At 46.6% G+C, this 26,803-nt stretch overlaps 1 protein-coding gene across 1 annotated transcript in view; it reads right to left on the bottom strand.

Moving 5' to 3' along the window:
• The window catches only part of LOC308334955 (adenylate cyclase type 4), a 35,521-nt gene extending 11,299 nt beyond the window's left edge, over positions 1 to 24,222 (bottom strand). The window contains exons 1-15 of the mRNA XM_080791855.1: positions 23,167 to 24,222; positions 21,918 to 22,115; positions 19,996 to 20,157; positions 17,953 to 18,102; positions 14,801 to 14,940; positions 11,655 to 11,766; positions 10,984 to 11,111; positions 10,375 to 10,533; positions 8,267 to 8,426; positions 5,615 to 5,779; positions 5,216 to 5,247; positions 4,888 to 4,941; positions 2,770 to 2,842; positions 1,080 to 1,177; positions 168 to 252 (exon numbers count right to left, since the gene is read on the bottom strand). Coding sequence (XP_080647981.1) covers positions 168 to 252; positions 1,080 to 1,177; positions 2,770 to 2,842; positions 4,888 to 4,941; positions 5,216 to 5,247; positions 5,615 to 5,779; positions 8,267 to 8,426; positions 10,375 to 10,533; positions 10,984 to 11,111; positions 11,655 to 11,766; positions 14,801 to 14,940; positions 17,953 to 18,102; positions 19,996 to 20,157; positions 21,918 to 22,115; positions 23,167 to 24,060 — 2,610 coding nt within the window. The 5' untranslated portion in view covers positions 24,061 to 24,222. The remainder of the gene's footprint in view (positions 1 to 167; positions 253 to 1,079; positions 1,178 to 2,769; positions 2,843 to 4,887; positions 4,942 to 5,215; positions 5,248 to 5,614; positions 5,780 to 8,266; positions 8,427 to 10,374; positions 10,534 to 10,983; positions 11,112 to 11,654; positions 11,767 to 14,800; positions 14,941 to 17,952; positions 18,103 to 19,995; positions 20,158 to 21,917; positions 22,116 to 23,166) is intronic.
• Positions 24,223 to 26,803: the final 2,581 nt, after the last annotated feature.

The raw sequence follows: 26,803 nt of genomic DNA on the forward strand, positions 1-26,803 counted from the left end.
TGTCCAGTGAAGACCACAGACAGAAGACCTGCGCTAGCGTGGTGATTTTACCTCCAGTTGTCCAGTGAAGACCACAGACAGAAGACCTGCGCTAGCGTGGTGGTTTTACCTCCAGTTGTCCAGTGAAGACCACAGACAGAAGACCTGCGCTAGCGTGGTGGTTTTACCTCCAGTTGTCCAGTGAAGACCACAGACAGAAGCAGCACCAGCACGGGGAAGGTCACACCGTAGGACACCGCCATTTCAAAGTTCCTACGAGGGGAAGGAGAATACATGTGTTAGTGAGTCACTGGCTGGCTGACTGGCTGACTGGTTGGCTGACTGGTTGGCTGACTGACTGGCTGGCTGGCTGGCTGGCTGACTGACTGGCTGGCTGGCTGGCTTGCTGGCTGGCTGACTGACTGACTGACTGACTGACTGACTGACTGACTGACTGACTGACTGACTGACTGACTGGCTGGCTGGCTGGCTGGCTGGCGCTGTTAGTGAGTGAATAATTAAAGGTAGGATAAGTGATATGTTTTGGGTTAAAACATTTGTTGTTACTAGAGGTCTCCCTGTCCCTCCAGCTCTTCAATAAACAGAAAATACATTTCCAGGTGGGTTGCCAAGAAAGAAAGACTGAAGCGCAGGTGGACTGAATTAGAGGTTTAATGATTAATCAAATGAATGATTGATGCAGTGAAGCTGTTGAACTGGTAAGTAAGAGCTGGATGAATAATTTACTCAGGGAACAATTAAGTGAATAACAAGGGCCTCAACATGAGGTGAGTGACATTGTTTGTACGTATATAAATAGCCAAAGTCTCCTGAACTTGAACACAGTATTTTTCCGTCAAAACAAATTTGTTTCGAAATCCATGCCGTACGCCCGCCTCTCCACTACCTAAAGAGTGCTGGGTTGCACCCCGAAAATAGCTGATCTACAAGCTCACAACACGTCGCAGCACGCCTGGAGGAGAGGGAAGTCTGGAGCACTCTGGTGGAGCTGTTGCCCCCGCGACCCGACCACGGATAAGCGGTTGAAGATGGAAGGATGGATGAATGTGGATGATTATGTTGGCAGACATAATACTCACTTGGAGGAGACGAGCATCTGGACGGTGAAGAGAGTTACGAAGATCAGAGACAAGCAGCTCACTGATTGGTGGAGACCTGTCACCTCTGACAGACGAAACTGCAGAACGCACGCACGCACACACACACACACACACACGCACACGCACACGCACACACACACACACACACAGGGGTTATGTATGATTCTGAACACATTACAAGCATTAGTTGTACACGGGCTAAATTTGTCCATAGCCACTTGCCCAAATGTGCCCAAAATGTGATGACCTCATGACATTTGTGAAGACGGCTATGGCCGCTTTTAGCCCAAGTGTTTTTCATGTACAATAATGTACACTCTTTGAGCTACAGACCCATATTAAGGGTCCATTTATATACTATCATTTAGCTGGTGGGGACCCCCTGGAACTCCCTCAAGGACCCCTGGGGTTAAAAGTTCAGAAATAGAAATAAAGAAATAAAACTACAGTGTTGACTAGTAATCATCACAAGCGGCTCTTATTTTGAAGAGGAAGAGGAAGTCTGTTCCGGTTGCATAGCTGCAGCTGCCATGACAGTTTGTGTTTCAGATCCCAGGAGGAGGAAGTGGCCAGTAAACAACAAGTGGTGGTGGATATTAAACACCATGCCTTTAGCCAAAGTTCATATATTTACCATTCTGCATCTTTGACTTAAACAATGTACACACTTTGGAATTACGTTAAACATGGTGGAACCTCCTACGGCGGGCGGCAGCATTAGGTGAGTAGTACAAAGTTTTTACCAGCCTACCTGGTATGTGCTGCTTTCACACATGCAGCAAGCATACTACAATGTGTTGTGTACTAGCTTGTCTGACACCTTGATCAAGTTGAGAGGGCAACTTATCTTTGCCCTCTATATTTGCAGGGATTTGTTTGTTTTCCTGTTACCCTCCTGTGTGTTCTGTTTGCCTGTTACCCTATACCCTGTGTTTGATTGTATTTTGAGTACACCTGTGCCCTGTTACCCCTGCCTATTTAAGGCCTGTGTTTGCTGCATGTGTTTTCTTGTTGGTCTGTAGACTGTGGACTGTGGACTGAATGGATATTATTCAGACAGCCTCATCTCTTCCTTTTTTTTGCCCTATGTGGAAGAACCTGGGTTAGTTTAAAGTTGATTTGCTAGACATCAAATTACTCTTATGGGTCCCAGAGCTACAAAGTTTGCTTCACATGTCATTGAATAGCAGAAATAAATGTACCTGTTTCTCTAATGACATGTCATTGAATAGCAATAGAAATAAAGAATAAGGTCGCGAATACAAGTGGCCGAAATTAGTTTTCTCTGACGGGTGGCTGGCATCTCCCTTAATGAGAAGTTCAGTCACACAGGAGAGACTCGGAGTAGAGCCGCTGCTCCTTCGCCTGGAAAGGAGCCAGCTTAGGTGGTTCAGGCATCTGGTTAGGATGCCTCTCGAGCGTCTCCATATAGGGAGGTCCTCGAGGCACGTCCCACTGGGAGGAGCCCCCGGGGCAGACCAAGGCGCAGTTGGAGGAAACACATCGACTCACTGCGGCCTTGGAACGTCTCGGGGTCCCCCCAGGAGGAAGTCACTAATGTTGCTCTGGAGAGGGAAGTCTGGAGCTCTCTGGTGGAGCTGTTGCCCCCGCGACCCGACTATGGATAAGCGGTTGAAGGACGGACGGATGGATGGATGGATAAATATACCTGTTTCTCTAACGACATGTCGTTGAACAGCAGAGTCAGCCAGTTGAGTTTCTGGGCTCTATGCGCTTCTTTGCTTGAATGAGAAAAGAAGAAAAAAAACATTAGAATCTCAAATATGAAAATACTTTAGTGGTTGAATGAACTTGAGAATGAGAGCGTAAAGATTTAATCAAATGTTCAGTATTTAGAATTTCAATTCTAAAACATGAAAATACTCGCACGCCGAGTTAAGTTAACCCATTCTGGGCGGGAACCCCTGTTGGTGTTTTAAGCATTATGTTATACTTTAGCTATTGGAAAATAGCAGATCTAGGTCTGCTATTTTTGAAAATGTGCCTGAAATCTTTGAATATATATATTCTTTCAGAGCGAGTTTTTAACTCAAATCTTTGCTTCTGAGGGGTCTCTGGAACAACATGTTTTCAGATGGGGGTTCAACGGCCAAATACATCTAGTTTTGGGGGTCTTTGACATGAAACATGTTTGAAAACAACTGACACAGAAACATAGGGTTTTTCAGAAACCTGTCAGGAATTAGAAGGCATTTGTAGGATCGTCCTCGGGTCAAAATGGGTTAACCCATTCTGACCTGAGATCAGATTCATACGAGGTTTGAAGGTTTCCACTGGACACACGCTGTTCTGATTAACCCATTCTGACCTGAGATCAGATTTTAAAAAATGTCAGTCGCTCTTCGATTTTTCAAAAATAGCAGACCTACAAGCTCGTAGCTTGTAGATCTGCTATTTTTCAATAGCTAAAGCATGACATGATGCTAACACCAAAATGCGTTCCCGTTCAGAATGGGTTAACAGGTGATGGCAATAAACTGCAATCATCAGAACTTTCAATAAGGAATTCTGAATATAAGACATCTTACTACGTATGCTATGTATGTACAGTTTAGTTATTTGACTTGTATTTTATGATAACTAAATCCCACTATCATATACAGCAGTGCTTCACAAACGTTTTCATGTCATGGACCCCCAAAATGAAACTCATTAGCCCGCAGACCCCCATTTGAAAGGATATGCCAGGGACCCCCCATAAGACCCCCCATAAGCAGTGATTTCTCAACCCGTTTAATTGCAAGGACCCCCCAGTTTCGACATGCATTATTACTACCGACCCCCATTTAATGGCATTTCTATCTCTGGGACCCCCAATTGATATTGTAAAATCAATGTTAATTTAACTCTGAGAGTGTACACATTTTTAGCTAGAGACCTCCTGGAACTCAGGGAGTTCCAGCATTAAACAATTGCATTGTTAATTTTTTTTTAATATATTTTTTATCCCACGATTTTGTAACCCATTTTCACCCCTGTGTCAATCATCTAATGTGATCCTGGGCTCTACACACCCTCCACCAACCTAGTCCCCATATATGGGGGACAAGGGGAGAGCAACGGACTTGAACTCATGCTTCCTTCATGCCTGAGTGTCCAAGTTGCTCCTTTACACCTGACAGGGAATTGCATTGTTTAATGCAATCAGACAGGACTTTTCTGTGTGGATGAATGGGGCTGTCAAGGCCAGAAAGTAGTTTTTTTGCCACTCAGTGGGCGTTCCCGCATATAGCTTCCAGCCTAGGTACTCTAAACTCTATAGTTTCTGTCTCTTTCAGATTTTACAGACTTGTGCATTATTTATCTTTAAACCATTTTTGACCTGAGGATGAAAAAGTTTTCTGAAGTCAGTCATTCTCAAACATTTTCATGTCAAGGACCCCCAAAAATATATGTAATTGGCCGCCGACCCCCCCCATCTGAAAATATGTTGTTCCAAGGGGACTCCCCCAGAAGCAAAGATTTGAGTTAATAACGTTCGCTCTCAAAGAATATATCTTATTCAAATATTTGCGCCACATTTTCACAAAATTTCAAAAATAGCAGATCTACAAGCTTCTAGTGCGGCACTCTGTGCCACACTATGAGCTTGTAGATCTGCTTTTTTTCAATAGCTAAAGTAGAACATGGTGCTTTAAAACACCAAAAGGGGTTCCTATCCTGAATGGGTTCAAGTCGTACTTATATTATGCTCTCCACCTTCCTTCTGTGAACAAACGCATGGAAATAGCTTTATTTCATTAGTGTGATGTTAGCGTAGCCTTACCGCTCAGCTTCCAGCGTGTTCAGTGAACGCCTGACTCTATCTTCCACCACCAATCTATACAACACAGAACAACAACTCTCATAATCTCATTATTATACTTCCATTTATTTTATGTAAAAACTTGTCTGCAAACCAACATCTGGCCAGTAGCCTATAATTGTTTTCCATATTATTTTTCCTTTTTGTAAGCTTTGTTTAAAGTTGTATTGTGGTTAGCAATGATAATTATAGCCATACATTAATTGTGACCAAACATTAAATAACATATTTAACATAATTTCAAAGAACAAAGAAAAAGTTAAAGAACGAAAATTCTAAATAAGCTTACGAGTTGGGGCTGTTCTGAGTAGGGGGTCTTTCCTGCAAACACACACATACACATGCATGCACGCACACACACACACGCGCGCGCACACACACACACACACACACACAAACATTAACCTTTTTATTTATGTCCACACAAAGGAGATGCATACAAGGGCACAAATATAGGTACATTAGAGTTATACATTTACAAAATCGGTATTTTACAGACACGTCACTCAGTACTCTAAGTAACAACGTCTTCGCCATATATGACACCACAATACTTTTCCAGCCTTTTTGCCTCCTTTTTGGACACACACACACACACACACACACACACACACACACACACACACACACACACACACACACACACACACACACACACACACACACAGTATTGAGATGTACACCATACCTGCGGCGGCTGCTCATCAGAGGGGCCGACGGGGGGCTTGGCGGGGGGTTTGGCGTCGGGGTTGCTGAGGTCGGCGAAGGGGTTGATGGTCTGCCACGACTGGAGGTACTTGGACATCCTCACGGACGCCCGCTGTCTGCGCTCGCTGGGCGTCAGCGTGTTGGCCTGGAAACCCAGATCACAGAGGTCACTTTGACCCATTCTGACCTGAGATCAGATTCTAAAAATGTCTTCTACATCCCGACAGTTTTCCATTCTGACCCGAGATCAGATTCATACGAGGTTTCCACTAGGACACACACTGGTCTGATTAACCCATTCTGACCTGAGATCAGATTCTAAAAATGTCAGTCGTTCTTCGATTTTTCGAAAATAGCAGACCTACAAGCTCGTAGCGCGCCACTCTGTAGCGCGCTATGAGCTTGTAGATCTGCTATTTTTCAATAGCTAAAGCATAACATAATGCTAACACCCGTCCAAAATGGGTTAACACCTACCTATATGGGTGTACTGCTAAGACTTTGCCGCAAACTAGGCAGCCTGCAATGACATGCATATAAGATCTGGTAATTCCAGTTTAGTAAGAGGTTCAAAGTAAAAAAATATTTAGGACGACCGTCGAGACGATTCTACTCTATGCGGCTCCGAGACAAGGACACTTTCAAATAAATGAGAGAAACGTCTGGAAGGCACTTACACCCGCCTTCTAATGAGAGCGCAAAATCTCTCTTGGAAGAGCCACCCATATCGACTAAACTAATCTAATATACGGCAACCTTCCCCCGTGTTTCTTCACTAGTCCGATCCAGAAGAACACAGTATGCCGGCCACTGCTATACAGAGCTGACAATGAGGTTATAATCTTCCCTTCTTCTTCTCTGGAATCCTGGCCTCAAAGCAGACCAGAGGTATAAAACTGTCGTTCCCTGATGTCATCGCCAGGGACACAGTAAGCAGGAACTGGGGATGGCAATGAAGGATCGGGGAAGTCTGGGCGTGGGTGGCATTGTGAAATCCATGATCTCGACCGCGGTCGAAAAACGATGACGATGAAGACTCTTTTAACACCTACCTCTATGGGTGTAGTGGTAAAGACTCTTTAACACCTACCTCTATGGGTGTAGTGGTAAAGACTCTTTAAACACCTACCTCTATGGGTGTAGTGGTGAGACTCTTTTAACACCTACCTCTATGGGTGTAGTGGTAAAGACTCTTTTAACACCTACCTCTATGGGTGTAGTGGTAAAGACTCTTTTAACACCTACCTCTATGGGTGTAGTGGTAAAGACTCTTTTAACACCTACCTCTATGGGTGTAGTGGTAAAGACTCTTTTAACACCTACCTCTATGGGTGTAGTGGTAAAGACTCTTTTAACACCTACCTCTATGGGTGTAGTGGTAAAGACTCTTTTAACACCTACCTCTATGGGTGTAGTGGTAAAGACTCTTTTAACACCTACCTCTATGGGTGTAGTGGTAAAGACTATTTTAACACCTACCTCTATGGGTGTAGTGGTAAAGACTCTTTTAACACCTACCTCTATGGGTGTAGTGGTAAAGACTCTTTAACACCTACCTCTATGGGTGTAGTGGTAAAGACTCTTTAACACCTACCTCTATGGGTGTAGTGGTGAGACTCTTTTAACACCTACCTCTATGGGTGTAGTGGTAAAGACTCTTTAACACCTACCTCTATGGGTGTAGTGGTAAAGACTCTTTAACACCTACCTCTATGGGTGTAGTGGTGAGACTCTTTTAACACCTACCTCTATGGGTGTAGTGGTAAAGACTCTTTTAACACCTACCTCTATGGGTGTAGTGGTAAAGACTCTTTTAACACCTACCTCTATGGGTGTAGTGGTAAAGACTCTTTTAACACCTACCTCTATGGGTGTAGTGGTAAAGACTCTTTTAACACCTACCTCTATGGGTGTAGTGGTAAAGACTCTTTTAACACCTACCTCTATGGGTGTAGTGGTAAAGACTCTTTTAACACCTACCTCTATGGGTGTAGTGGTAAAGACTCTTTTAACACCTACCTCTATGGGTGTAGTGGTAAAGACTCTTTTAACACCTACCTCTATGGGTGTAGTGGTAAAGACTCTTTTAACACCTACCTCTATGGGTGTAGTGGTAAAGACTATTTTAACACCTACCTCTATGGGTGTAGTGGTAAAGACTCTTTTAACACCTACCTCTATGGGTGTAGTGGTAAAGACTCTTTAACACCTACCTCTATGGGTGTAGTGGTAAAGACTCTTTAACACCTACCTCTATGGGTGTAGTGGTGAGACTCTTTTAACACCTACCTCTATGGGTGTAGTGGTAAAGACTCTTTAACACCTACCTCTATGGGTGTAGTGGTAAAGACTCTTTAACACCTACCTCTATGGGTGTAGTGGTGAGACTCTTTTAACACCTACCTCTATGGGTGTAGTGGTAAAGACTCTTTTAACACCTACCTCTATGGGTGTAGTGGTAAAGACTCTTTAACACCTACCTCTATGGGTGTAGTGGTAAAGACTCTTTAACACCTACCTCTATGGGTGTAGTGGTGAGACTCTTTTAACACCTACCTCTATGGGTGTAGTGGTAAAGACTCTTTAACACCTACCTCTATGGGTGTAGTGGTAAAGACTCTTTAACACCTACCTCTATGGGTGTAGTGGTGAGACTCTTTCTCTTGTGGGGGTCTATCACCAGATAGGTTGTTCTGCCCTTCAGAAGAGCGTCCCGGCTGCCCCCGTCTCCGTCCTCCACCTGGTACGCCCCGTTCAAGTGCTTCAGCGTGTCTCCTGTGATGTGGACCCGCCTGGGAGGAAGAGACCATTATTGTCATACAGTGTGGGGGGGGGGGGTTACATTCAGAGGTAATCTTCTTTAACCCATTCTGACCTGGGATCAGATTCAAAAAATGTCTTCTACATCCTGACAGTTTTCTGAAAAAGCTATGTTTCTACGTCAGTCGACTTTAAAAAAATAGCAGACCTACAAGCTCGTAGCGCGCCACTCGGTGGCGCGCTATGAGCTTGTAGATCTGCTATTTTTCAATAGCTAAAGCACAACATAATACTAACACCAAAAGGGGTTCCCGCCCAAAATGGGTTAACTGGCTAATGGCCAGACTATTATCATTTTAGCTCTGGCAGGTTCGTCTTCATTTCCTTATCATTTTAGCTGTGGCAGGTTCGTCTTCATTTCCTTATCATTTTAGCTCTGGCAGGTTCGTCTTCATTTCCAGGCTAATCTTTAATCCCTTTCAATGGATATTATGGACATAATCATTATACAGCTGGAAATGTATTTGTACTTATTTTTTTATAGGGTTTCACAAACATTGAAGATTGTGATTGGATGAGAATGAGATGATTTATGACGATAAGAGCGCCCCTCACTTCACACAGGTGTGATTTTTACTGAAAGACAACGTCGTGTTTTAAATCAGATTTTACCGTCTAATCTGTATATTGGGTCCATATTATCTACTGTACATAACTGTTAGGATACAATATTATGTCATTAGCTGTTTAGCTAAGGTGTCAATATAAAATGCATCGGGTTGTACCATCAATACAAGTTTGCAAGTCAATTCAGAATGGTAGCAGAAAAGCCATTAAACAAGACCCAACTTTAAAATAACAGTATTATTATTAAACGTGGTCGACACGTACATTGTACGGTAACACAGGCTTACAGTAAGTGGCTCAACAGGTTTCACTTGTTACTCATAACCAGAGCTGCTTGGAAACATTCCATAGAGCCACAGAGTTAACCCATTCTATACGGGAACCGCTTTTGGTGTTAGCATTATGTTATGCTTTAGCTATTGAAAAATAGCAGATCTACAAGCTCATAGCGCGCCACCGAGTGGCGCGCCACCGAGTGGCGCGCTACGAGCTTGTAGGTCTGCTATTTTTGAAAAATCAAAGAACGACTGACATTTTTTAGAATCTGATCTCGGGTCAGAATGGGTTAATCGGACCAGTGTGTGTCCAGTGGAAACCTCGTATGAATCTGATCTCAGGTGAGAATGGGTTAAGACAACTCGGTTCACTTCACGGGGCTTCAGTCCACTTATTGCCGAAGAGCATATAGCGAACAGTGACCGGAAGTTGGCACAATGCACTGGACTCAGGCAACAGCCCAGCTTTAAACCCCAGGGGGGTCCAGGAGACCAATTGGGTTTCCCTTGACCCGCTGAGTGCTGTTCAGAGGTGGACAGCCGCTGCCCCCGCCGGCGAGAGCAATGGGGCTCAAGAGGTTGATCTTTTTCTTTTTTTTAAGGATCTTTTTTTGCGGCTTACGCTTTTTCTTGGTTTTTTGAAAGGACAGACAGTAGGCTGACAGGAAACGGGAGAGAGATGGGGGGGGGGGGGGGGGGGGAGACATGCAGTAAAGGCCGTGTCGGGCTCGGGAGTCGAACCCGCGGCACACTGCGACTGGAATACCAGTCGGGTGCCCAGGTGGTTACGCCACCGCCTGGGCAAGAGGTTGGTCTTAAATCCCTTTATTTTAGATGGTCTTCTAGTAATAGTACAACATAAACCTTACAGAGACTTTAGTTGTCACTGTGCAATACTTTAAAACAGTTGGCATGCTGCACACATGCCTAGAATTTGCGCCACCCTCGTTGAAAACAGTGTATTTTAAACTCCAGCTCGCCACTCTACAGCGCTGCTCGAGCGCTCTTGTTTTCTGCCCCCTCAATGTCGTATAAAACCGCATCTTACTCTTAACGGCTCTGGGAAAAAAACACTTACCCCGGAAGTCCTCCAGACTCCATGTGATTGGCCAGCGTGACGTCATGTGACCACACGTCGTACTGCCACTTCTGCAGGCCGATGACGCCACAGAGCACGTTGCCCGTGTGCACGCCCACACGCATGCTGATCTCCACGCCCGTCGCCTCGCGCAGCTTACTGCACGGTGGGAGACACAGACACAGGGTGACTAGATGGAGACACAGACACAGCGTGACTAGATGGAGACACAGACACAGGGTGACTAGATGGAGACACAGGGTGACTAGATGGAGACACAGACACAGGGTGACTAGATGGAGACACAGACACAGGGTGACTAGATGGAGACACAGGGTGACTAGATGGAAGGAAGGGTGAATGAATACCCTTTTTGTTTTAGGCGAGAGGGAGAGCCGATTCTACAAAAGAATGTCTTCTAAATCAGTTTAAAACACAAATAATTTAGAGGTTCTCAAACTTTTTCATGTCAAGGACACCTTAAAAAATATATGTACATTATTTGGCTGCCGACCAACAATGTCCAAATATTTTGTTCCAGGGACCCCCCTATTCTATAAAATAAAATAAAATAAAAAGGTTAATATGTGGAGGCGGTGGGACACTGACTTGATGGCCGTGCACATGTCCAGGCCCATCTGGACACAGTTGCTGGCGTGGTTGGGGTGCGGGTCGGGCAGGCCGGACACGCAGTAGTAGCAGTCCCCCAGGATCTTAATACGAAGACACTCATTGGTCTGCAGCATGGGGGGGGGGAGAGGGGGGGGCAGGGGGAGGGAGAGAGTAGGGAGGAGAGTAAGAGGGGGGGGGGAGAAGAGAGAGAGACAGAGCGGAAAGAAAGGGACAAAGAGTAGAGAGAGAGAGAGAGATAGTCAAGGAGAGAAGAAGATTAGCTGGAAGTTTCTCTGTGTGTTTGAATTAGTGATGTACAATACAATCTGTAAAATCGGCCATACAAATGCTGTCAATGGCTCCGTTGCTTTTGTTTTGTGTATTTTGTATATGTTTGAAGGCATCATAATCTGTATAATATCGGAATCGGTCAGACATGACCCTGCAAATAATCGGAGATCGGTCATAATTGCATCATCGTGCACACCTAGTTTGATTGATTTAGAGGTTTAGTGATTCTCATTTTCAAACCAAACCATATCAGAATTAATCTCTCACCTCGTCCATATCAGAATTAATGAGACTCTCTCTCTCTCTCTCTCTCTCTCTCTCACACCTCATCTCTATCAGAATGAATGAGACTCTCTCTCTCTCTCTCTCTCTCTCACCTTGGCGATGTCATCGAACCTTCCGAACAGTTTGTTGAGCACAGCGACCAGTTCCTCTGGAGAACAGCTGCTGGCCAGCTTAGTGAACCCCACGATGTCTGCATACAAGATACTACACACACACACACACACAGACACACACACACACACACACACACACACACAGACACAGACGCACACACCACACATACACAGAGTAGGAGGCCATTCACGTCAAGAATGATCTAGTATTATGTACAGTATAATTATGAATGAATCACTGCTAGAGCCGTAAACATCTTATGGGGGTCCCTGGCATATCTTTTCAAATGGGGGTCCGCGGGCTAATGAGTGTCAATGTGGGGGTCCTAAAAAGTTTGGGAACCACTGGTCTAGATGTACAGTATAGATATTGTTCCAGTGTGTGAACGTCTCTAGTTGTACAGTAGATAATGTTCCAGCGCGGAGCCCCTCCTCCTCAGCGGGATGGACCAGGAGGCGGGGTCTCGCTCCACCACCGTCAGCCTATGGGGATACAGACAGGACTTCACCATGTGGGTGGTGGTCACGGTGGACTTCCACTCGCTGCTGCCGCACCACTGTGAGTGTGGGGGGGGGGGGGGTGTGTGTGTGTGCGTGTGTGTCCATTTGGTTTCGCTCAGAGGGGCGGCCCGGTTCCGGCGAGCCGCCCCGCGTCTGAAACGGTTGAGAAATGACAGAATTAGGGGTTTCCCCAATTTTCTGCAACGTGGCGTTGCAGGGCAGTCGGCAGATTAAAAAAAAACACAACTTGCGGGGAGCTTAACCCATTTAAAAAATATATTCTAAATCCTCCTTCAAAAATAGCAGACCTACAAGCTCGTAGCGCGAGTGGCGAGCTACGAGCTTGTAGATCTGCTATTTTTCAATAGCTAAATTATAACATAATGTTTAAAACGCCAAAAGGGGTTCCCGCCCCAAAATGGGTTACGCTCTTTTTATCTGCTGATCTATGTATGCTTAACTTCCCCACATTGTGCAAATCACTGGCAGGCCTACACATCACTGGGGTGAATATGGGATTCATATAAAGACACATTGAAAACCAACTTTGCCCCTGCTAGTAGGCATACCATATTCTGAATTACCAAAAAGAGGACACATGCGCGCGTGCATGTGCACTTGTCAAAAATGGGCTCCTAAATTTGATCAAATATGCTCTATATTAGTTATGTATTTTTTTAAAGCAGTGGCTCTCAAAGGTGTGATCCAGGGACCCTCATGGTTCCTTGAGGGGGCTGATCTACATCCACACGTGAGCTTGTAAATCGGCTAGTTGAACTATTCAAAAATGTTTTTCTTTCAAAATAGGGCCTTAAATATCTTCAGATGGGGTATCGTGGACGTCAGCAAGGGCATGCTGTCACAACGGGTTCCTAACGCCAAATAAAATGGCTTCAGATCTGACCCAAGTCTCCTGAGGAGAAGTCTGAGGCAAGTCCTGGACGCGTTATCACCACCAATGTTCAAGGATGTGTTTACAAAACAATGCAGTGTTTGTTTACAAACATTTGGTGTTTGTTTACAAACATTTCAGTGTTTTGTTTACAAACATTTGAGATTTGTTTACAAACATTTGAGATTTGTTTACAAACATTTGGGATTTGTTTACAAACATTTGGGATTTGTTTATAAACATTTGGGATTCGTTTATTCGGTACTACCCCCCCGACTGGTCGGTACTACCCCCCCGACTGGGGGTGGTACCACCCCAGTCGGGGGGGGTAGTACCGACCCCAGTCGGGGGGGTAGTACCACCCCCAGTCGGGGGGGTAGTACCACCCCCAGTCGGGGGGGTAGTACCACCCCCAGTCGGGGGGGTAGTACCACCCCCAGTCGGGGGGGTAGTACCGACCAGTCGGGGGGGGTAGTACCACCCCAGTCGGGGGGGTAGTACCACCCCCAGTCGGGGGGGTAGTACCACCCCCAGTCGGGGGGGTAGTACCAATGCAGTGTTTGTTTACAAACATTTGGTGTTTGTTTACAAACATTTCAGTGTTTTGTTTACAAACATTTGAGATTTGTTTACAAACATTTGAGATTTGTTTACAAACATTTGGGATTTGTTTACAAACATTTGGGATTTGTTTATAAACATTTGGGATTCGTTTATTCGGTACTACCCCCCCGACTGGGGTCGGTACTACCCCCCCGACTGGGGTGGTACTACCCCCCCGACTGGGGGTGGTACCACCCCCAGTCGGGGGGGTAGTACCGACCCCAGTCGGGGGGGTAGTACCACCCCCAGTCGGGGGGGTAGTACCGACCAGTCGGGGGGGTAGTACCGACCAGTCGGGGGGGTAGTACCGACCCCAGTCGGGGGGGTAGTACCACCCCCAGTCGGGGGGGTAGTACCGACCCCAGTCGGGGGGGTAGTACCGAATAAACAAATCCCAAATGTTTGTAAACAAATCCCAAATGTTTGTAAACAAATCCCAAATGTTTGTAAACAAATCTCAAATGTTTGTAAACAAAACACTGAAATGTTTGTAAACAAACACCAAATGTTTGTAAACAAACACTGCAATGTTTTGTAAACACATCCTTGAACATTGGTGGTGATAACGCGTCCAGGACTTGCCTCAGACTTCTCCTCAGGAGACTTGGGTCAGATCTGAAGCCATTTTATTTGGCGTTAGGAACCCGTTGTGACAGCATGCCCTTGCTGACGTCCACGATACCCCATCTGAAGATATTTAAGGCCCTATTTTGAAAGAAAAACATTTTTGAATAGTTCAACTAGCCGATTTACAAGCTCACGTGTGGATGTAGATACTACCCCCCCGACTGGGGTGGTACTACCCCTGCAGACGGGAGTGGAGGAAGCACTCAAGTCTAGAATATGGACAGTATTTAAATGTTCCAGTGTGTGATCGTCTCTAGTTGTACAGTAGATATTGTTCCAGTGTGTGATCGTCTAGTTGTACAGTAGATAATGTTCCAGTGTGTGATCGTCTAGAATATGTACAGTATTTAAATGTTCCAGTGTGTGAACGTCTAGAATATGTACAGTATTTAAATGTTCCAGTGTGTGAACGTCTCTAGTTGTACAGTATAGATATTGTCCCGGTGGGTCTGTCTCACCTGACGTCTCTGCTCTGCCGTCTGTACAGTAGATATTGTCTCACCTGACGTCTCTGCTCTGCCGTATGTACAGGCTGTGGAAGTTGTGGAAGTTGGTCTGGCTCTGTGTGGACAGTCTGTTTATGATCTCCTTCCTCAGCTCCATGGCAATGCCGCGCGGCAACACCGACAGGAGCAGGTGCTCCTGTCGCCGTGGAAACACAGATCTGAGATCAGATTCATACGAGGTTTCCACTGGACACACACTAGGTCTGATTTAATAACCCATTCTGACCTGAGATCAGATTCTAAAAGATGTCAGTCGTTCTTCGATTTTTCTAAAATAGCAGACATATACAAGCTCGTAGCGCGCCACTCGGTGGCGCGCTATGAGCTTGTAGATCTGCTATTTTTCAATAGCTAAAGCATAACATGATGCTATGACACCAAAAGGGGTTCCCGTTCAGAATGGGTTAAATCAGCGCCAGAAGAGTAACTAAAAACATACAAAAAATTCAGTGGGTTTCAACTTTCAACCCTTTTCATATATCATCAAGGTCCATTATTTATTCAGCATTTGAGCCACCATTTGATGACCACCATACAATTTACAATTTACAATTTAGGCATTTAGCAGACGCTCTTAATCCAGAGCGACTTACATTAAGCGACTTACATTAACCATGAAAGGGAAACAGTGATTGGCCTGAATATAAAACTATATGTTTGTTTGTTTTTCAATGGAAATATCCTAAAAATATATACGGGTCGTATTATAATCGGGGACTAGACTATTTGACATTCAATTTTCTTTTTCCACAAACGAGTCTTGAAAGATGGTGGTCGTCTTATAATCAGAGTTGTCTTATATTTGGGACAATACGGTACTCATTTTCGTTTTTTCATGTCATATGAAAGCATAGCTTCAAATTGACATACGGTATTGGTTGTTCAGTTTGACCCACCGGTTTTGGAGATATGGCTTATAGAGTAATGTCTTGCAGAGAAACAGCGAGTTGAGAAAACAGGCTTGGAAGGTTCACTTATGTGGTCTCTAACATTACACCTATAGCTACATGTTTAAGCATTTGTTTCATATTCACATGACAGACATGCTCTAGTATGTGAAGAGTCTGCTTGTGCTATTAACTCCTTTTTGGATTTAAAAAAAAATACAATCAGTTTTTCTCCTCTGGTGAAAAGCTTCTTAGACTTAGAATATTTTGTTATCATTGGATAAGAGTTTGTCCAGAACTCTGTATCACTGTCTTGATGTTGGTACCATTAGGAGAGATATAACAGGCAAATGTCGATCAAAATAAAACATATCTACATTATCTAATTGTGTAGACTTCTTGTAAATTAAGTAATGCAGCTGTTTAGCAGCAGCAGTCTAAGCAGACAGCAGCGCAGTTATCACAAGCAAGCAAGCAAGCAGATAGATGGGTTTTAAGTGGTTAACATGTCTGACAGGATTGGCGTACTGGATGTTTATGTTGGGACAGACACTACTGTAAATAGTTTAATAGGCACTCCCGAGTATCGAATTGTTGACTTACAGTGGCAGCGATCTGTTTTGATTTGGCTGCACCACGCAACGCAACGCAACGCACACACACACACACACACACACACACACACACACACACACACACACACACACACACACACACACACACACACACACACACACACACACACACAGATAGCATTTCATCCATCCATTATCCTGGTCTGTTTGCTCCTAGTGAAAGACGTCCATTCTCGCTCTGCCTGTTGTTCTACTGTGGCACCATGTGCTATACAGAGTATGACGTGAATAATTCATCTATTGGAACTTAACCCATTCGGGACTGGGAATACTTTAGCTATGACTTTTTTTGGGGGGGGGGGGGGGTATCGGAAATTGGAAATACTTTAAAGTAAAAGTGCCTCAAAATTGTACTTTAGTAAATGTAGTTACTTTCCACTACAGCTGTGTGTGTGTGTGTGTGTGTGTGTGTGTGTGTGTGTGTGTGTGTGTGTGTGTGTGTGTGTGTGTGTGTGTGTGTGTGTGTGTGTGTGTGTGTGTGTGTGTGTGTGTGTGTGTGTGTGTGTGTGTGTGTGTGTGTGTGTGTGTGTGTGTGTGCGCACACACAGATAGGGCTATTTGACTACGGTTCTTATTGTGTGTGCTGCTTTTTAACTGCCTCTTTTTATTGATATTTTCCTTCAACATGTACAGTACAATATGTACACGTGTTCTTTACCTCTGCTGCTATTTAAACCACCCCCCATATCACTGCTATTCGAACCATGCGCCATACTATTATTATTATTAGATCTTAAATGATCTCCCACCTTGAATAAGTCAATGATCAACAAGCTGTTATCAACGATGATAACATCAAAAGCTGTTCATAAACTACATTCCCCACTCGCTGTACCACACTGTACCACACTGTACCACACTGTTGTGACGAAAAGAGAGCTGAGCCAGAAGGCAAAGCTCTCCTTCTACCGAGCAATCTTCGTTCCTACTCTCACCTATGGTCATAAAGTGTTCCTACTCTCACCTATATGGTCATGAAGTGTTCCTACTCTCACCTTATATGGTCATGAAGTGTTCCTACTCTATATATGGTCATGAAGTGTTCCTACTCTCACCTATATGGTCATGAAGTGTTCCTACTCTCACCTTATATGGTCATGAAGTGTTCCTACTCTCACCTATGGCCATGAAGTGTGGGTCATGACCGAAAGAATAAGGTTGCGAATGCAAGCGGCCAAAATGAGTTTTCTCCGACGGGTGGCTGGCATCTCCCTTAGAGATAGGGTGAGAAGTTCAGTCACGCGAGAGAGACTCGGAGTAGAACCGCTGCTCCTTCGCCTGGAAAGGAGCCAGCTGAGGTGGTTCGGATGCCTCTTGGGTGTCTCCCTAGGGAGGTCCTCGAGGCACGTCCCATTGGTGGTGCGCTACGAGCTTGTAGGTCTGCTATTTTTGAAAAAAATCGATTAATTTTTAAGTGGTGCAACCACTTCTACAACCAGCTTGCAATGTCTGTTTGTGTACGTCAATGAGCACGAGTATGTGACTTATTCATAGCAGTAGGGGGCGCCAGAAACAGAGAGAGGGGTAGTGCTGTGTCTCTGAGAGAGAGAGAGAGAGAGAGAGGGGAGTTGCACCACTTGGTTCACACAGGTGTGATTTTCAGAATCTGAACAGAATGAAAGTTACCTGTTGGTACTTCTTGACCTCCTTCTGGGAGCGCATGGCGCTGAACTCTTCTTTCTTCTGATTGGATATCCGCAGAGCGCGCTCCGTCATCCACAGGTGGAACACGCCCACGCCGTTCACACACACAAACAGCACCGCGTTGGCCACCAGCTGGAGGGCAAGGGTCGAGGGGAGGAGAGGAGAGGAGAGGACATGAATAACAATGGCACTATATACTGTTATCATGAGCTGAGCATAAACAGACAGTGCGCACATCATTTGAATACCAATGTTATGTTATGTTTTTTTTGGCATATGCAAATGTTGTGCGTCGATTCTCTCTCTCTCTCTCTCTCTCTCTCTCTCTCCTCTCTCTCTCTTTCCTCTCTCTCTCCGCGAGCTCATTTGCACAGCATTTGCTTGTGGGAGCTCCAGGCTGGGACTCCAGTGTGTTGGTTAGAGTTACAGAGAGTAAAAACTGGAACTCAATTACGAGAAACCGTTTTGTTTTTTGACTTCTCAACCACTTGAACCCTCATTAGTCATAGTGGCTTTTGTGTCAAAGATCCCCCAAAATTGTATTGGCCAAGGACCCCCCCCCCCCCCTTCCCCCCCCCCCCCCATCTGAAAAGGTTTTGTGCCAGGGGACCCCCCCCCCAGATGGAAGATGTATGTAAAAAAAACAAAATTTCATTTTGGATATTTCTGGAAAATATTTCCAGAAACTGCAGATTCTACAAGCTTGTATGTAGATCTGCTATTTTTGAATATTATGCATCATATATACAGCACGTCATGGATAACGTGCTTTAACCCATTCTGAACGGGAACCCCTTTTGGTGTCGGCATCATGTTATGCTTTAGCTATTGAAAAATAGCAGATCTACAAGCTCATAGCGCGCCACCGAGTGGCGCGCTACGAGCTTGTAGGTCTGCTATTTTTTGAAAAATCAAAGAACGACTGACATTTTTTGAATCTGATCTCAGGTCAGAATGGGTTAATCAGACCAGTGTGTGTCCAGTGGAAACCTCGTATGAATCTGATCTCAGGTCAGAATGGGTTAAGATGATTTGGGGGACCCATAGCAAAGTTTGAAAACAGACCGATCTACAAGTTCACAATGTCGTGGGATTGTGATCTGCTATTTTCAATCAGCTGAAATGTGTATATATAAGTGGTTGTGTTTTGTAATAATAATGAAAATCTATACAAAGTAACTAGTAACTAAAGTTTTCCTATAATAAATCTACAAAGTAACTAGTAAAGTTTTCCTATAATTGTGCTGGTGTAAAGGCCTCCCTGAGACGTAGCTTATAGTGCAACACATGGGACTTTGAACAAGGCCGTGTTTGCACATCAATCTGCTGTGCAAGTATACATAATGTCTATATTATGCTCGTGTCCAGCTAGGGCAGGGATTTTCCACCGGAAATCATGTGTGAAATGGAAATAACGAACTTTATAATAATTACCCTGACCGACTAGTGCTGTAGGAGTTGTCTCTAGTGCGTGGACAATTAAGGACACAATTCCCAGTCCGTTTATATCGATCGAGTTGATGTACAATAGTAACTCTATAGTACAGTATTGTGGTAATTTTGTCCCCAGCTTGGAAGCTTGTAGCGCCCAGGATTACACTAGACTAGATAACATTTTGGGGGTCCTTGACATGAAATAGTTTGAGAACCACTGACCACTGAAAACTGTCCAAGATTTCGAAGACATCATTTTTTTGTTGTTGAAATTTTCAGGTCTAAATGGGTTAACACATTTTGGGCGGGAACGCCTTTTGGTGTTATAGCATCATGTAATGCTTTAGCTATTGAAAAATAGCAGATCTACAAGCTCATAGCGCGCCACCGAGTGGCGCGCTACGAGCTTGTACGCTTAAAAATCGAAGAGCGACTGACACACAGACATTTTTTAAATTTGATCTCAGGTCAGAATGAAAACTGTCAGGATGTGTAGAAGACATTTTTAGAATCTGATCTCAGGTCAGAATGGGTTGAGTAAAAAGTGTCAGTGCTGACGTGTGGACGGACGCTCTGGTGGTGGTCAGTCACCTGCGCGGCCAGGTCGGGGGTGTCGGGGCGGGTGACGGACACGTAGACGCTGACGATGACCACGTGGGACACGCTGGTCCCCATGCCCACCATGAGGGCCCAGGACAGGGAGAGGGGCAGCACCGTGTACACACTGAGGGACAGGAACATGAAGAACGCCACCTGAGAGGGGAGAGGCAGAGAGAGAGGGAGGGAGGGAGGGAGGGAGGGAGAGGGAGGGAGGGAGGGAGAGAGAGAGAGAGAGGGAGAGAGGGAGGGAGGGAGGGAGAGAGGGGGGGAGAGAGAGGGGGGGAGAGAGAGGGGGGAGAGAGAGGGGGGAGAGAGGGAGGGAGAGAGAGAGAGAGGGAGAGAGAGGGAGGGAGGGAGAGAGAGGGAGAGAGGGAGAGAGAGAGGGAGGGGAGAGAGGGGGGGAGAGAGAGGGAGGGAGGTAGAGGAAGAGGTAGAGAGAGAGAGGGAGAGAGGGAGGGAGGGAGAGGGAGGGAGAGAGGTAGAGACAGAGAGGAGGGAGGGAGGGAGGGAGGGAGGGAGGGAGGGAGGGAGGGAGGGAGAGAGGGAGAGAGGGAGGGAGGGAGGGAGGGAGGGAGGGAGGGAGGGAGAGAGAGAGGTAGAGAGAGAGAGAGAGAGAGAGAGAGAGAGGTAGAAAGAGGTAGAGAGAGGGAGAGAGAGAGAGGTAGAGAGAGAGAGAGAGAGAGAGAGAGAGAGAGAGAGGTAGAAAGAGGTAGAGAGAGAGAGAGAGAGAGAGAGGAGGGGTGGGGGGATGCAAAGACAAGAAGATCAAGAGAGATACAGTATTATGACAAGCGCAGACTCAAAGTGCTTCAAAGATAAACATGAGAAAATGTAACTTTTTTTTTTTCTTTTAACATTTTTAGTCAAAGTCTAAAATGCTGCATACGATTTGTCACACACACACGCGTTACCGCAGTCACATTTGTTCTCCGCGTTTGACCATATCTCTTGGAGCGGTGAGCTGCAGCCGTGCCGCGCTCGGGAATCATTTTGATTAGTAGATTTGACCCCCCAATCCAACCCATTGATGCTGAGTGCCAAGCAGGGACTGACCCCCCCCAATCCAACCCATTGATGCTGAGTGCCAAGCAGGGACATGACCCCCCCAATCCAACCCATTGATGCTGAGTGCCAAGCAGGGACATGACCCCCCCAATCAAACCCATTGATGCTGAGTGCCAAGCAGGGACAAACCCCCCCAATCCAACCCATTGATGCTGAGTGCCAAGCAGGGACTGACCCCCCCCAATCCAACCCATTGATGCTGAGTGCCAAGCAGGGACTGACCCCCCCCAATCCAACCCTTTGATGCTGAGTGCCAAGCAGGGACTGACCCCCCCAATCCAACCCATTGATGCTGAGTGCCAAGCAGGGACTGACCCCCCCCCAATCCAACCCTTTGATGCTGAGTGCCAAGCAGGGCGTTGGGTCCCATTTTTACAGTCTTTGGTATGAAACTGGGAGGTCGGGGATCGAACCCCCGACCTCCCAGTTTCAGGGAGGTTTCACTCTAACCACAAGGCCACTGTCTGGTAATATAACAAGATGTAATGTAATGTAAGATACTTCGGGGTGTAATTTGCATGTCTTAAGTATACCAGGTCTTATTCCCTAACTTGAGTAAACTAAAGACCTGGAGGCGAAGAGATCAATGCTCTTTGGCCACTCAGAATAGCCAAATGCCATTGATCACGCCTCCAGGTCTTTAGTTTACTCAAGTTATAGGTAATAAGACCTGGTATACTTAAGACACGCAAAATACAGCCCTTCATGTTTAAGATTTGACAGATTTCGCCTATTTAAAGACATGCCCAAAATAGGAAAGCCAGGTTCGTTGAAAGTGTGGCCAAAGGGAGTGAGGCAGAAGTCGCACACTCTCGTGGAAACACATGCACACGCACACGCACACGCACCTGTTCCCAGGCGGCCACGGGCCCCCCGGTGAAGACGAACACCATGGCGGTGACGTAGAGGCTGCCCCAGACGCCCAGCGCCAGCGCGCCGCCACAGCGCCTAACCACCGCCAGCCACGGCAGCGCCAGCAGCAGCACGGAGGACGTGCACAGCAACACGCACACCACACACAGGGCGCCCACGTGCACGCTGATGTTCTGCAAACGTTAACAAACAACACAACAAGTGGTGATCAGTGCACAGCAACACACACACACACACACACACACACACACACACCACACACCACACACACACACACACACCACACCACACCACACACACACACACACACACACACACACACACACACCACACACCACACACACACACACACACACACACCACACACCACACACACACACACACACCACACACACACACACACACACACACACCACACCACACCACACCACACCACACCACACCACACAGAATCAACCTCCACACACCACACCACACGTGACGCGACATACAGTACAGTTCAGTCATATACTGTACATTATACACGCTTACAGTCAAATCCCTTTGCTTATTCTTCTCCTTTTTCTTCTTCCCGTAACGTCGCCCACATACAGTATACAACCCACTCACTGTCAAAACCGTGCCTTTTAAAAGTACGCCTGTATCAACAGAATAATTATGTCATGCAGGGTACTGTATATACTGTATGGGGGTGGGCATCATATTTGCTGGGCCTCCAGATTCCTAAGGCCGCCCCTGCGTAGATCGGCTATTTTCAAATGGCCCGTGTGTGTGTGTGTGTGTGTGTGTGTGTGTGTGTGTGTGAATGTATATATATATATATAAGGCTTGGTTATTGTATGTTTTGAAATATAAAAAAGTACAATATAATATGGTTCCACTGCTGTCCGGTCCGAACAACTTTTATACCGTGCATCACTCTCTCTCTCACACACACACACACGCACACACACACGCACACGCACACACACACACACACACACACACACACACACACACACACACACACACACACACACACGCATGTGCCTCTCTCTCTCACCCTGTGTGTGTGGCCGGTATATCTCTCTCACACACACATTCCCAAACCCTCTCCATGTGCCTCTCTCTCTCTCCCTCTCTCTCTCACCCTGCCTGTGGCCGGTATATCTCTCCCTCACACACATTCCCAAACCCTCTCCATGTGCCTCTCTCTCTCTCTCTCTCTCTCCCTCCCTCTCTCACCCTGCCTGTGGCCGGTATGAGGATGATGACGGCCAGGCAGAAGGCCACGGTGAGCAGCAGGCCGGGCAGCATGGCGGGCGTCTCCTCCACGCAGCGCAGGAAGCCCCGGCTGAACGCCCGGTAGCAGCAGCACACGCTCTCGCCGACGCTGCGTGCTGATTGGGCGGCAGAGGCAGAGGCGTCGTGATGATGAGGGCGGCGGGCAGGAGGACTCGCGTCGTGGTGATGCAAGGTCGGGTCTTCTTCTGGTGGTGGTGGTGTGGTGGTGGCGTGCTCTTTGAGTGCGCCGCTTTCGGGGTCGTTTTCCGGTGTTTTTTCTTCTTCTACTCGTCCGTCGTCGTGCGGGTGGTTTCCCTCGCCGGGCGCCGCCGCCTCGCGACACTGCGTATCGTCGGCGGCGGTGTCGCGAGGCGTCGCGTGTACGTCGGGGCTGGACTTACCGTCGCTGCAGTAATCCGAGTCTCTAGAGACGACGCTCTCGCTCGAGGAGGACGTGTTCTTCTTCTCGCCCGTATTCACACTACGAGGAGGAGGAGAGGGGGGGGAGTGGGGGACCGCGGCGGCGTCATCATCCCGTGTCTCCCTAAAAGACGCCGCCGCCTGCAGGGGGAGGGGCTTGAGAGGCTGCGGGGCCAGCGCTGTCCTAGCCACGCCCAGCTCCGCTGCCGCTGCTGCTACCGGTGGAGCTTTATTGTTTTTATCGGCGGCGGCCGTGGTGCTTTCGGACCCCAAGTGGTCCATCTCCAGGGAGTCGTCCTCCCCCGGGGGCCCGGCGGCGTGTCTCTCCTGCTCTCCCCCGGTGAGGGGCCCCATGAGGGCGGCCCGCGAGGCCCCCTCCTCCCCCTCCCCCCCCTCCATAGCTCCTGGATGGAGTCCTCGAGAGTCGCCCTGCATGGCGGGTCTGCTCGGGGGCCCGGCGGTATCTTGTCTCTCTCTGTGTGTGTCTCGGGACTGTGAGCGTCTCCACGCGGCGCCGTCCACCCAGACCTACTGCTCGCTCATCTTCCTCGTCTGTCTCGCCTTTTTTTTTAAAGATTTGTTTTTGGTTGAAGTCTTCAGTGAAGACGCGGCGCGCTGTCACATGATGCGCCTGGACCGCTAGGCCAGCGGGCGCCGTCTGTCTCCCTTTGTTGTCTGTCTGTCTCTCTCACTGCCTGTCTCACTGCGCTGTGTTGGTTTATCTACTGTAAGTCATCATCTGATGCCGTCTGTCTGTCTGTCTCTCTCACTGCCTGTCTCACTGCGCTGTGTTGGTTTATCTACTGTAAGTCATCATCTGATGCTGTCTGTCTGTCTGTCTCTCTCACTGCCTGTCTCACTGCGCTGTGTTGGTTTATCTACTGTAAGTCATCATCTGATGCTGTCTGTCTGTCTGTCTCTCTCACTGCCTGTCTCACTGCGCTGTGTTGGTTTATCTACTGTAAGTCATCATCTGATGCTGTCTGTCTGTCTGTCTCTCTCACTGCCTGTCTCACTGCGCTGTGTTGGTTTATCTACTGTAAGTCATCATCTGATGCTGTCTGTCTGTCTGTCTCTCTCACTGCCTGTCTCACTGCGCTGTGTTGGTTTATCTACTGTAAGTCATCATCTGATGCTGTCTGTCTGTCTGTCTATGCTTTAAATACAATGTTCCATATGCACATACTTTTTCCTGGGGATAAATTGAATTAGATAAATGAATAGAAAGTTTAAGTTTTAGCTCGATGAGACAAACAGCCGGAATGATGTCCAAAGTGATGATGATGAGGTTGATGATGATGGTGATGATGATGATGGTGGTGATGGTGGTGGTGGTGGTGGTGGTCCCACTGATTTGCTTACATCATGACCTCCTTAAGAACTTGCCCCATCATACCACCCGGGGAACAGGACTGTCTCTGTCGACGTAAAGACAAACAAACAACAGTTAATTGTTCACACTTTGCAATATAGATTAAAATAAATACCAGACATATTGCAGAACAAATTGGAGGAGAGGAGAGGAGAGGAGAGGAGAGGAGAGGAGGGGAGGGGAGGGGAGGGGAGAGGAGAGGAGAGGAGGGGAGGGGAGGGGAGGGGAGGGGAGGGGAGGGGAGAGGAGAGGAGAGGAGAGGAGAGGAGAGGAGAGGAGAGGAGAGGAGGAAGAGAAAGAGAAGAGACCAGACTACATAGCTCTCTCTCAACAGCTGCCTGTTACAGTATGTGCAGACAGACAGACAGACAGACAGACAGACAGCACTACAGTGCTGAAGGCAGTAGTAGCTTTGGCATAACATGGTTTTAATTCCATTTTAATGACAGTTCCTCCATGGCATTTAGCCCATTGTACGAAAACGTGTTTGGCTGGCTGTAGCCTCTTCCTCTGAAACATGTGCACGCACGCACGCACGCACGCACGCACGCACGCACGCACGCCCAACTGTCTGTCTGTCTGCTTCTCTCTCCCTCTCTATTCAATTTCAATTTCAAAAGGCTTTATTGGATTTATTGGCTTTATTGGCCTTGATAAAATATGTTCTACTGTACATTGCCAAAGCATACATACAACAACTCTCTCTCTCTCTCTCTCTCTCTCTCTATCCCGGCTGTCAGAAATAGTTGTCTTATATATCCACTTTAGGAAAGGTTTAGTTTTTTATTTTTCAAATTTTTCTCATTTAGCTGGGGACCCCCTGGACTCCCTTTGTTGGCTATTATGGTTTTGGTCCGGGGACCACCATGTGGTCCTTGAGGGGGTTCCAGGTGGTCTCTCAGCTAAATGAGATGCATGAGTTGGTAACCACTATAACCAAATGGACCCTGATAGATCTTTAACTCTTGAGAGTGTAAAAAAATGAAACCATTTGGTTTAATGTTACGCTCTCAAGACTTAAATTATTGTTAAACATCTGCATTACTTATAATTTACAAGAAGTCTACACGATTAGAGAGTGTAGAAGAATTGTTATTTTGCCTGTTATCTCTCTCCTAATGGTACCAACATCACCTGGAATGGAATTGTGGACAAAATCTCATCCAACGACAACAAAATATTCTTTAGTTTTGCGGGTCTGAGAGGCTATTATGTCATCAAACGCTGGTCCGTGGCTCAGATGGGTCTGATAGGCTAAATGTCATCAAATGGTGGTCCGTGGCTCTGGCTCAGATATGGGTCTGAGAACTTGAGAAGGCTAAATGTCATCAAACGGTGGTTCCGTGGCTCAGATGGGTCTGCGAGGCTAAATGTCATCAGATGGTTCCGTGGCTCAGATGGGTCTGAGAGGCTAAATGTCATCAGATGGTGGCTCCGTGGCTCAGATGGGTCTGATAGGCTAAATGTCATCAAATGGTGGTTCCGTGGCTCTGGCTCAGATGGGTCTGAGAACTTGAGAAGGCTAAATGTCATCAAACGGTGGTTCCGTGGCTCAGATGGGTCTGCGAGGCTAAATGTCAACAAATGGTGGTCCGTGGCTCAAATGCTGAATAAATAATTTGGACCTTGATATGACCAAGGGTTGAAAACCACTGCATATTGAGTGTGTAAAGTGCAGTGATAACAGAATGCTATCAAAGCATCTATATGTTACCTTATCTGTCTAACAACTCACTCACTGATAGCTGCTGAAAGGAAAGCCTTTCAATTCAATTCAATTCAATTCAAACAGCTCGTGGGAAAATA

The sequence above is a fragment of the Protomyctophum bolini genome (genome assembly GCF_963924005.1).
Source record: "Protomyctophum bolini genome assembly, chromosome: 20".
Classification (NCBI taxonomy): Eukaryota; Metazoa; Chordata; class Actinopteri; order Myctophiformes; family Myctophidae; genus Protomyctophum; species Protomyctophum bolini.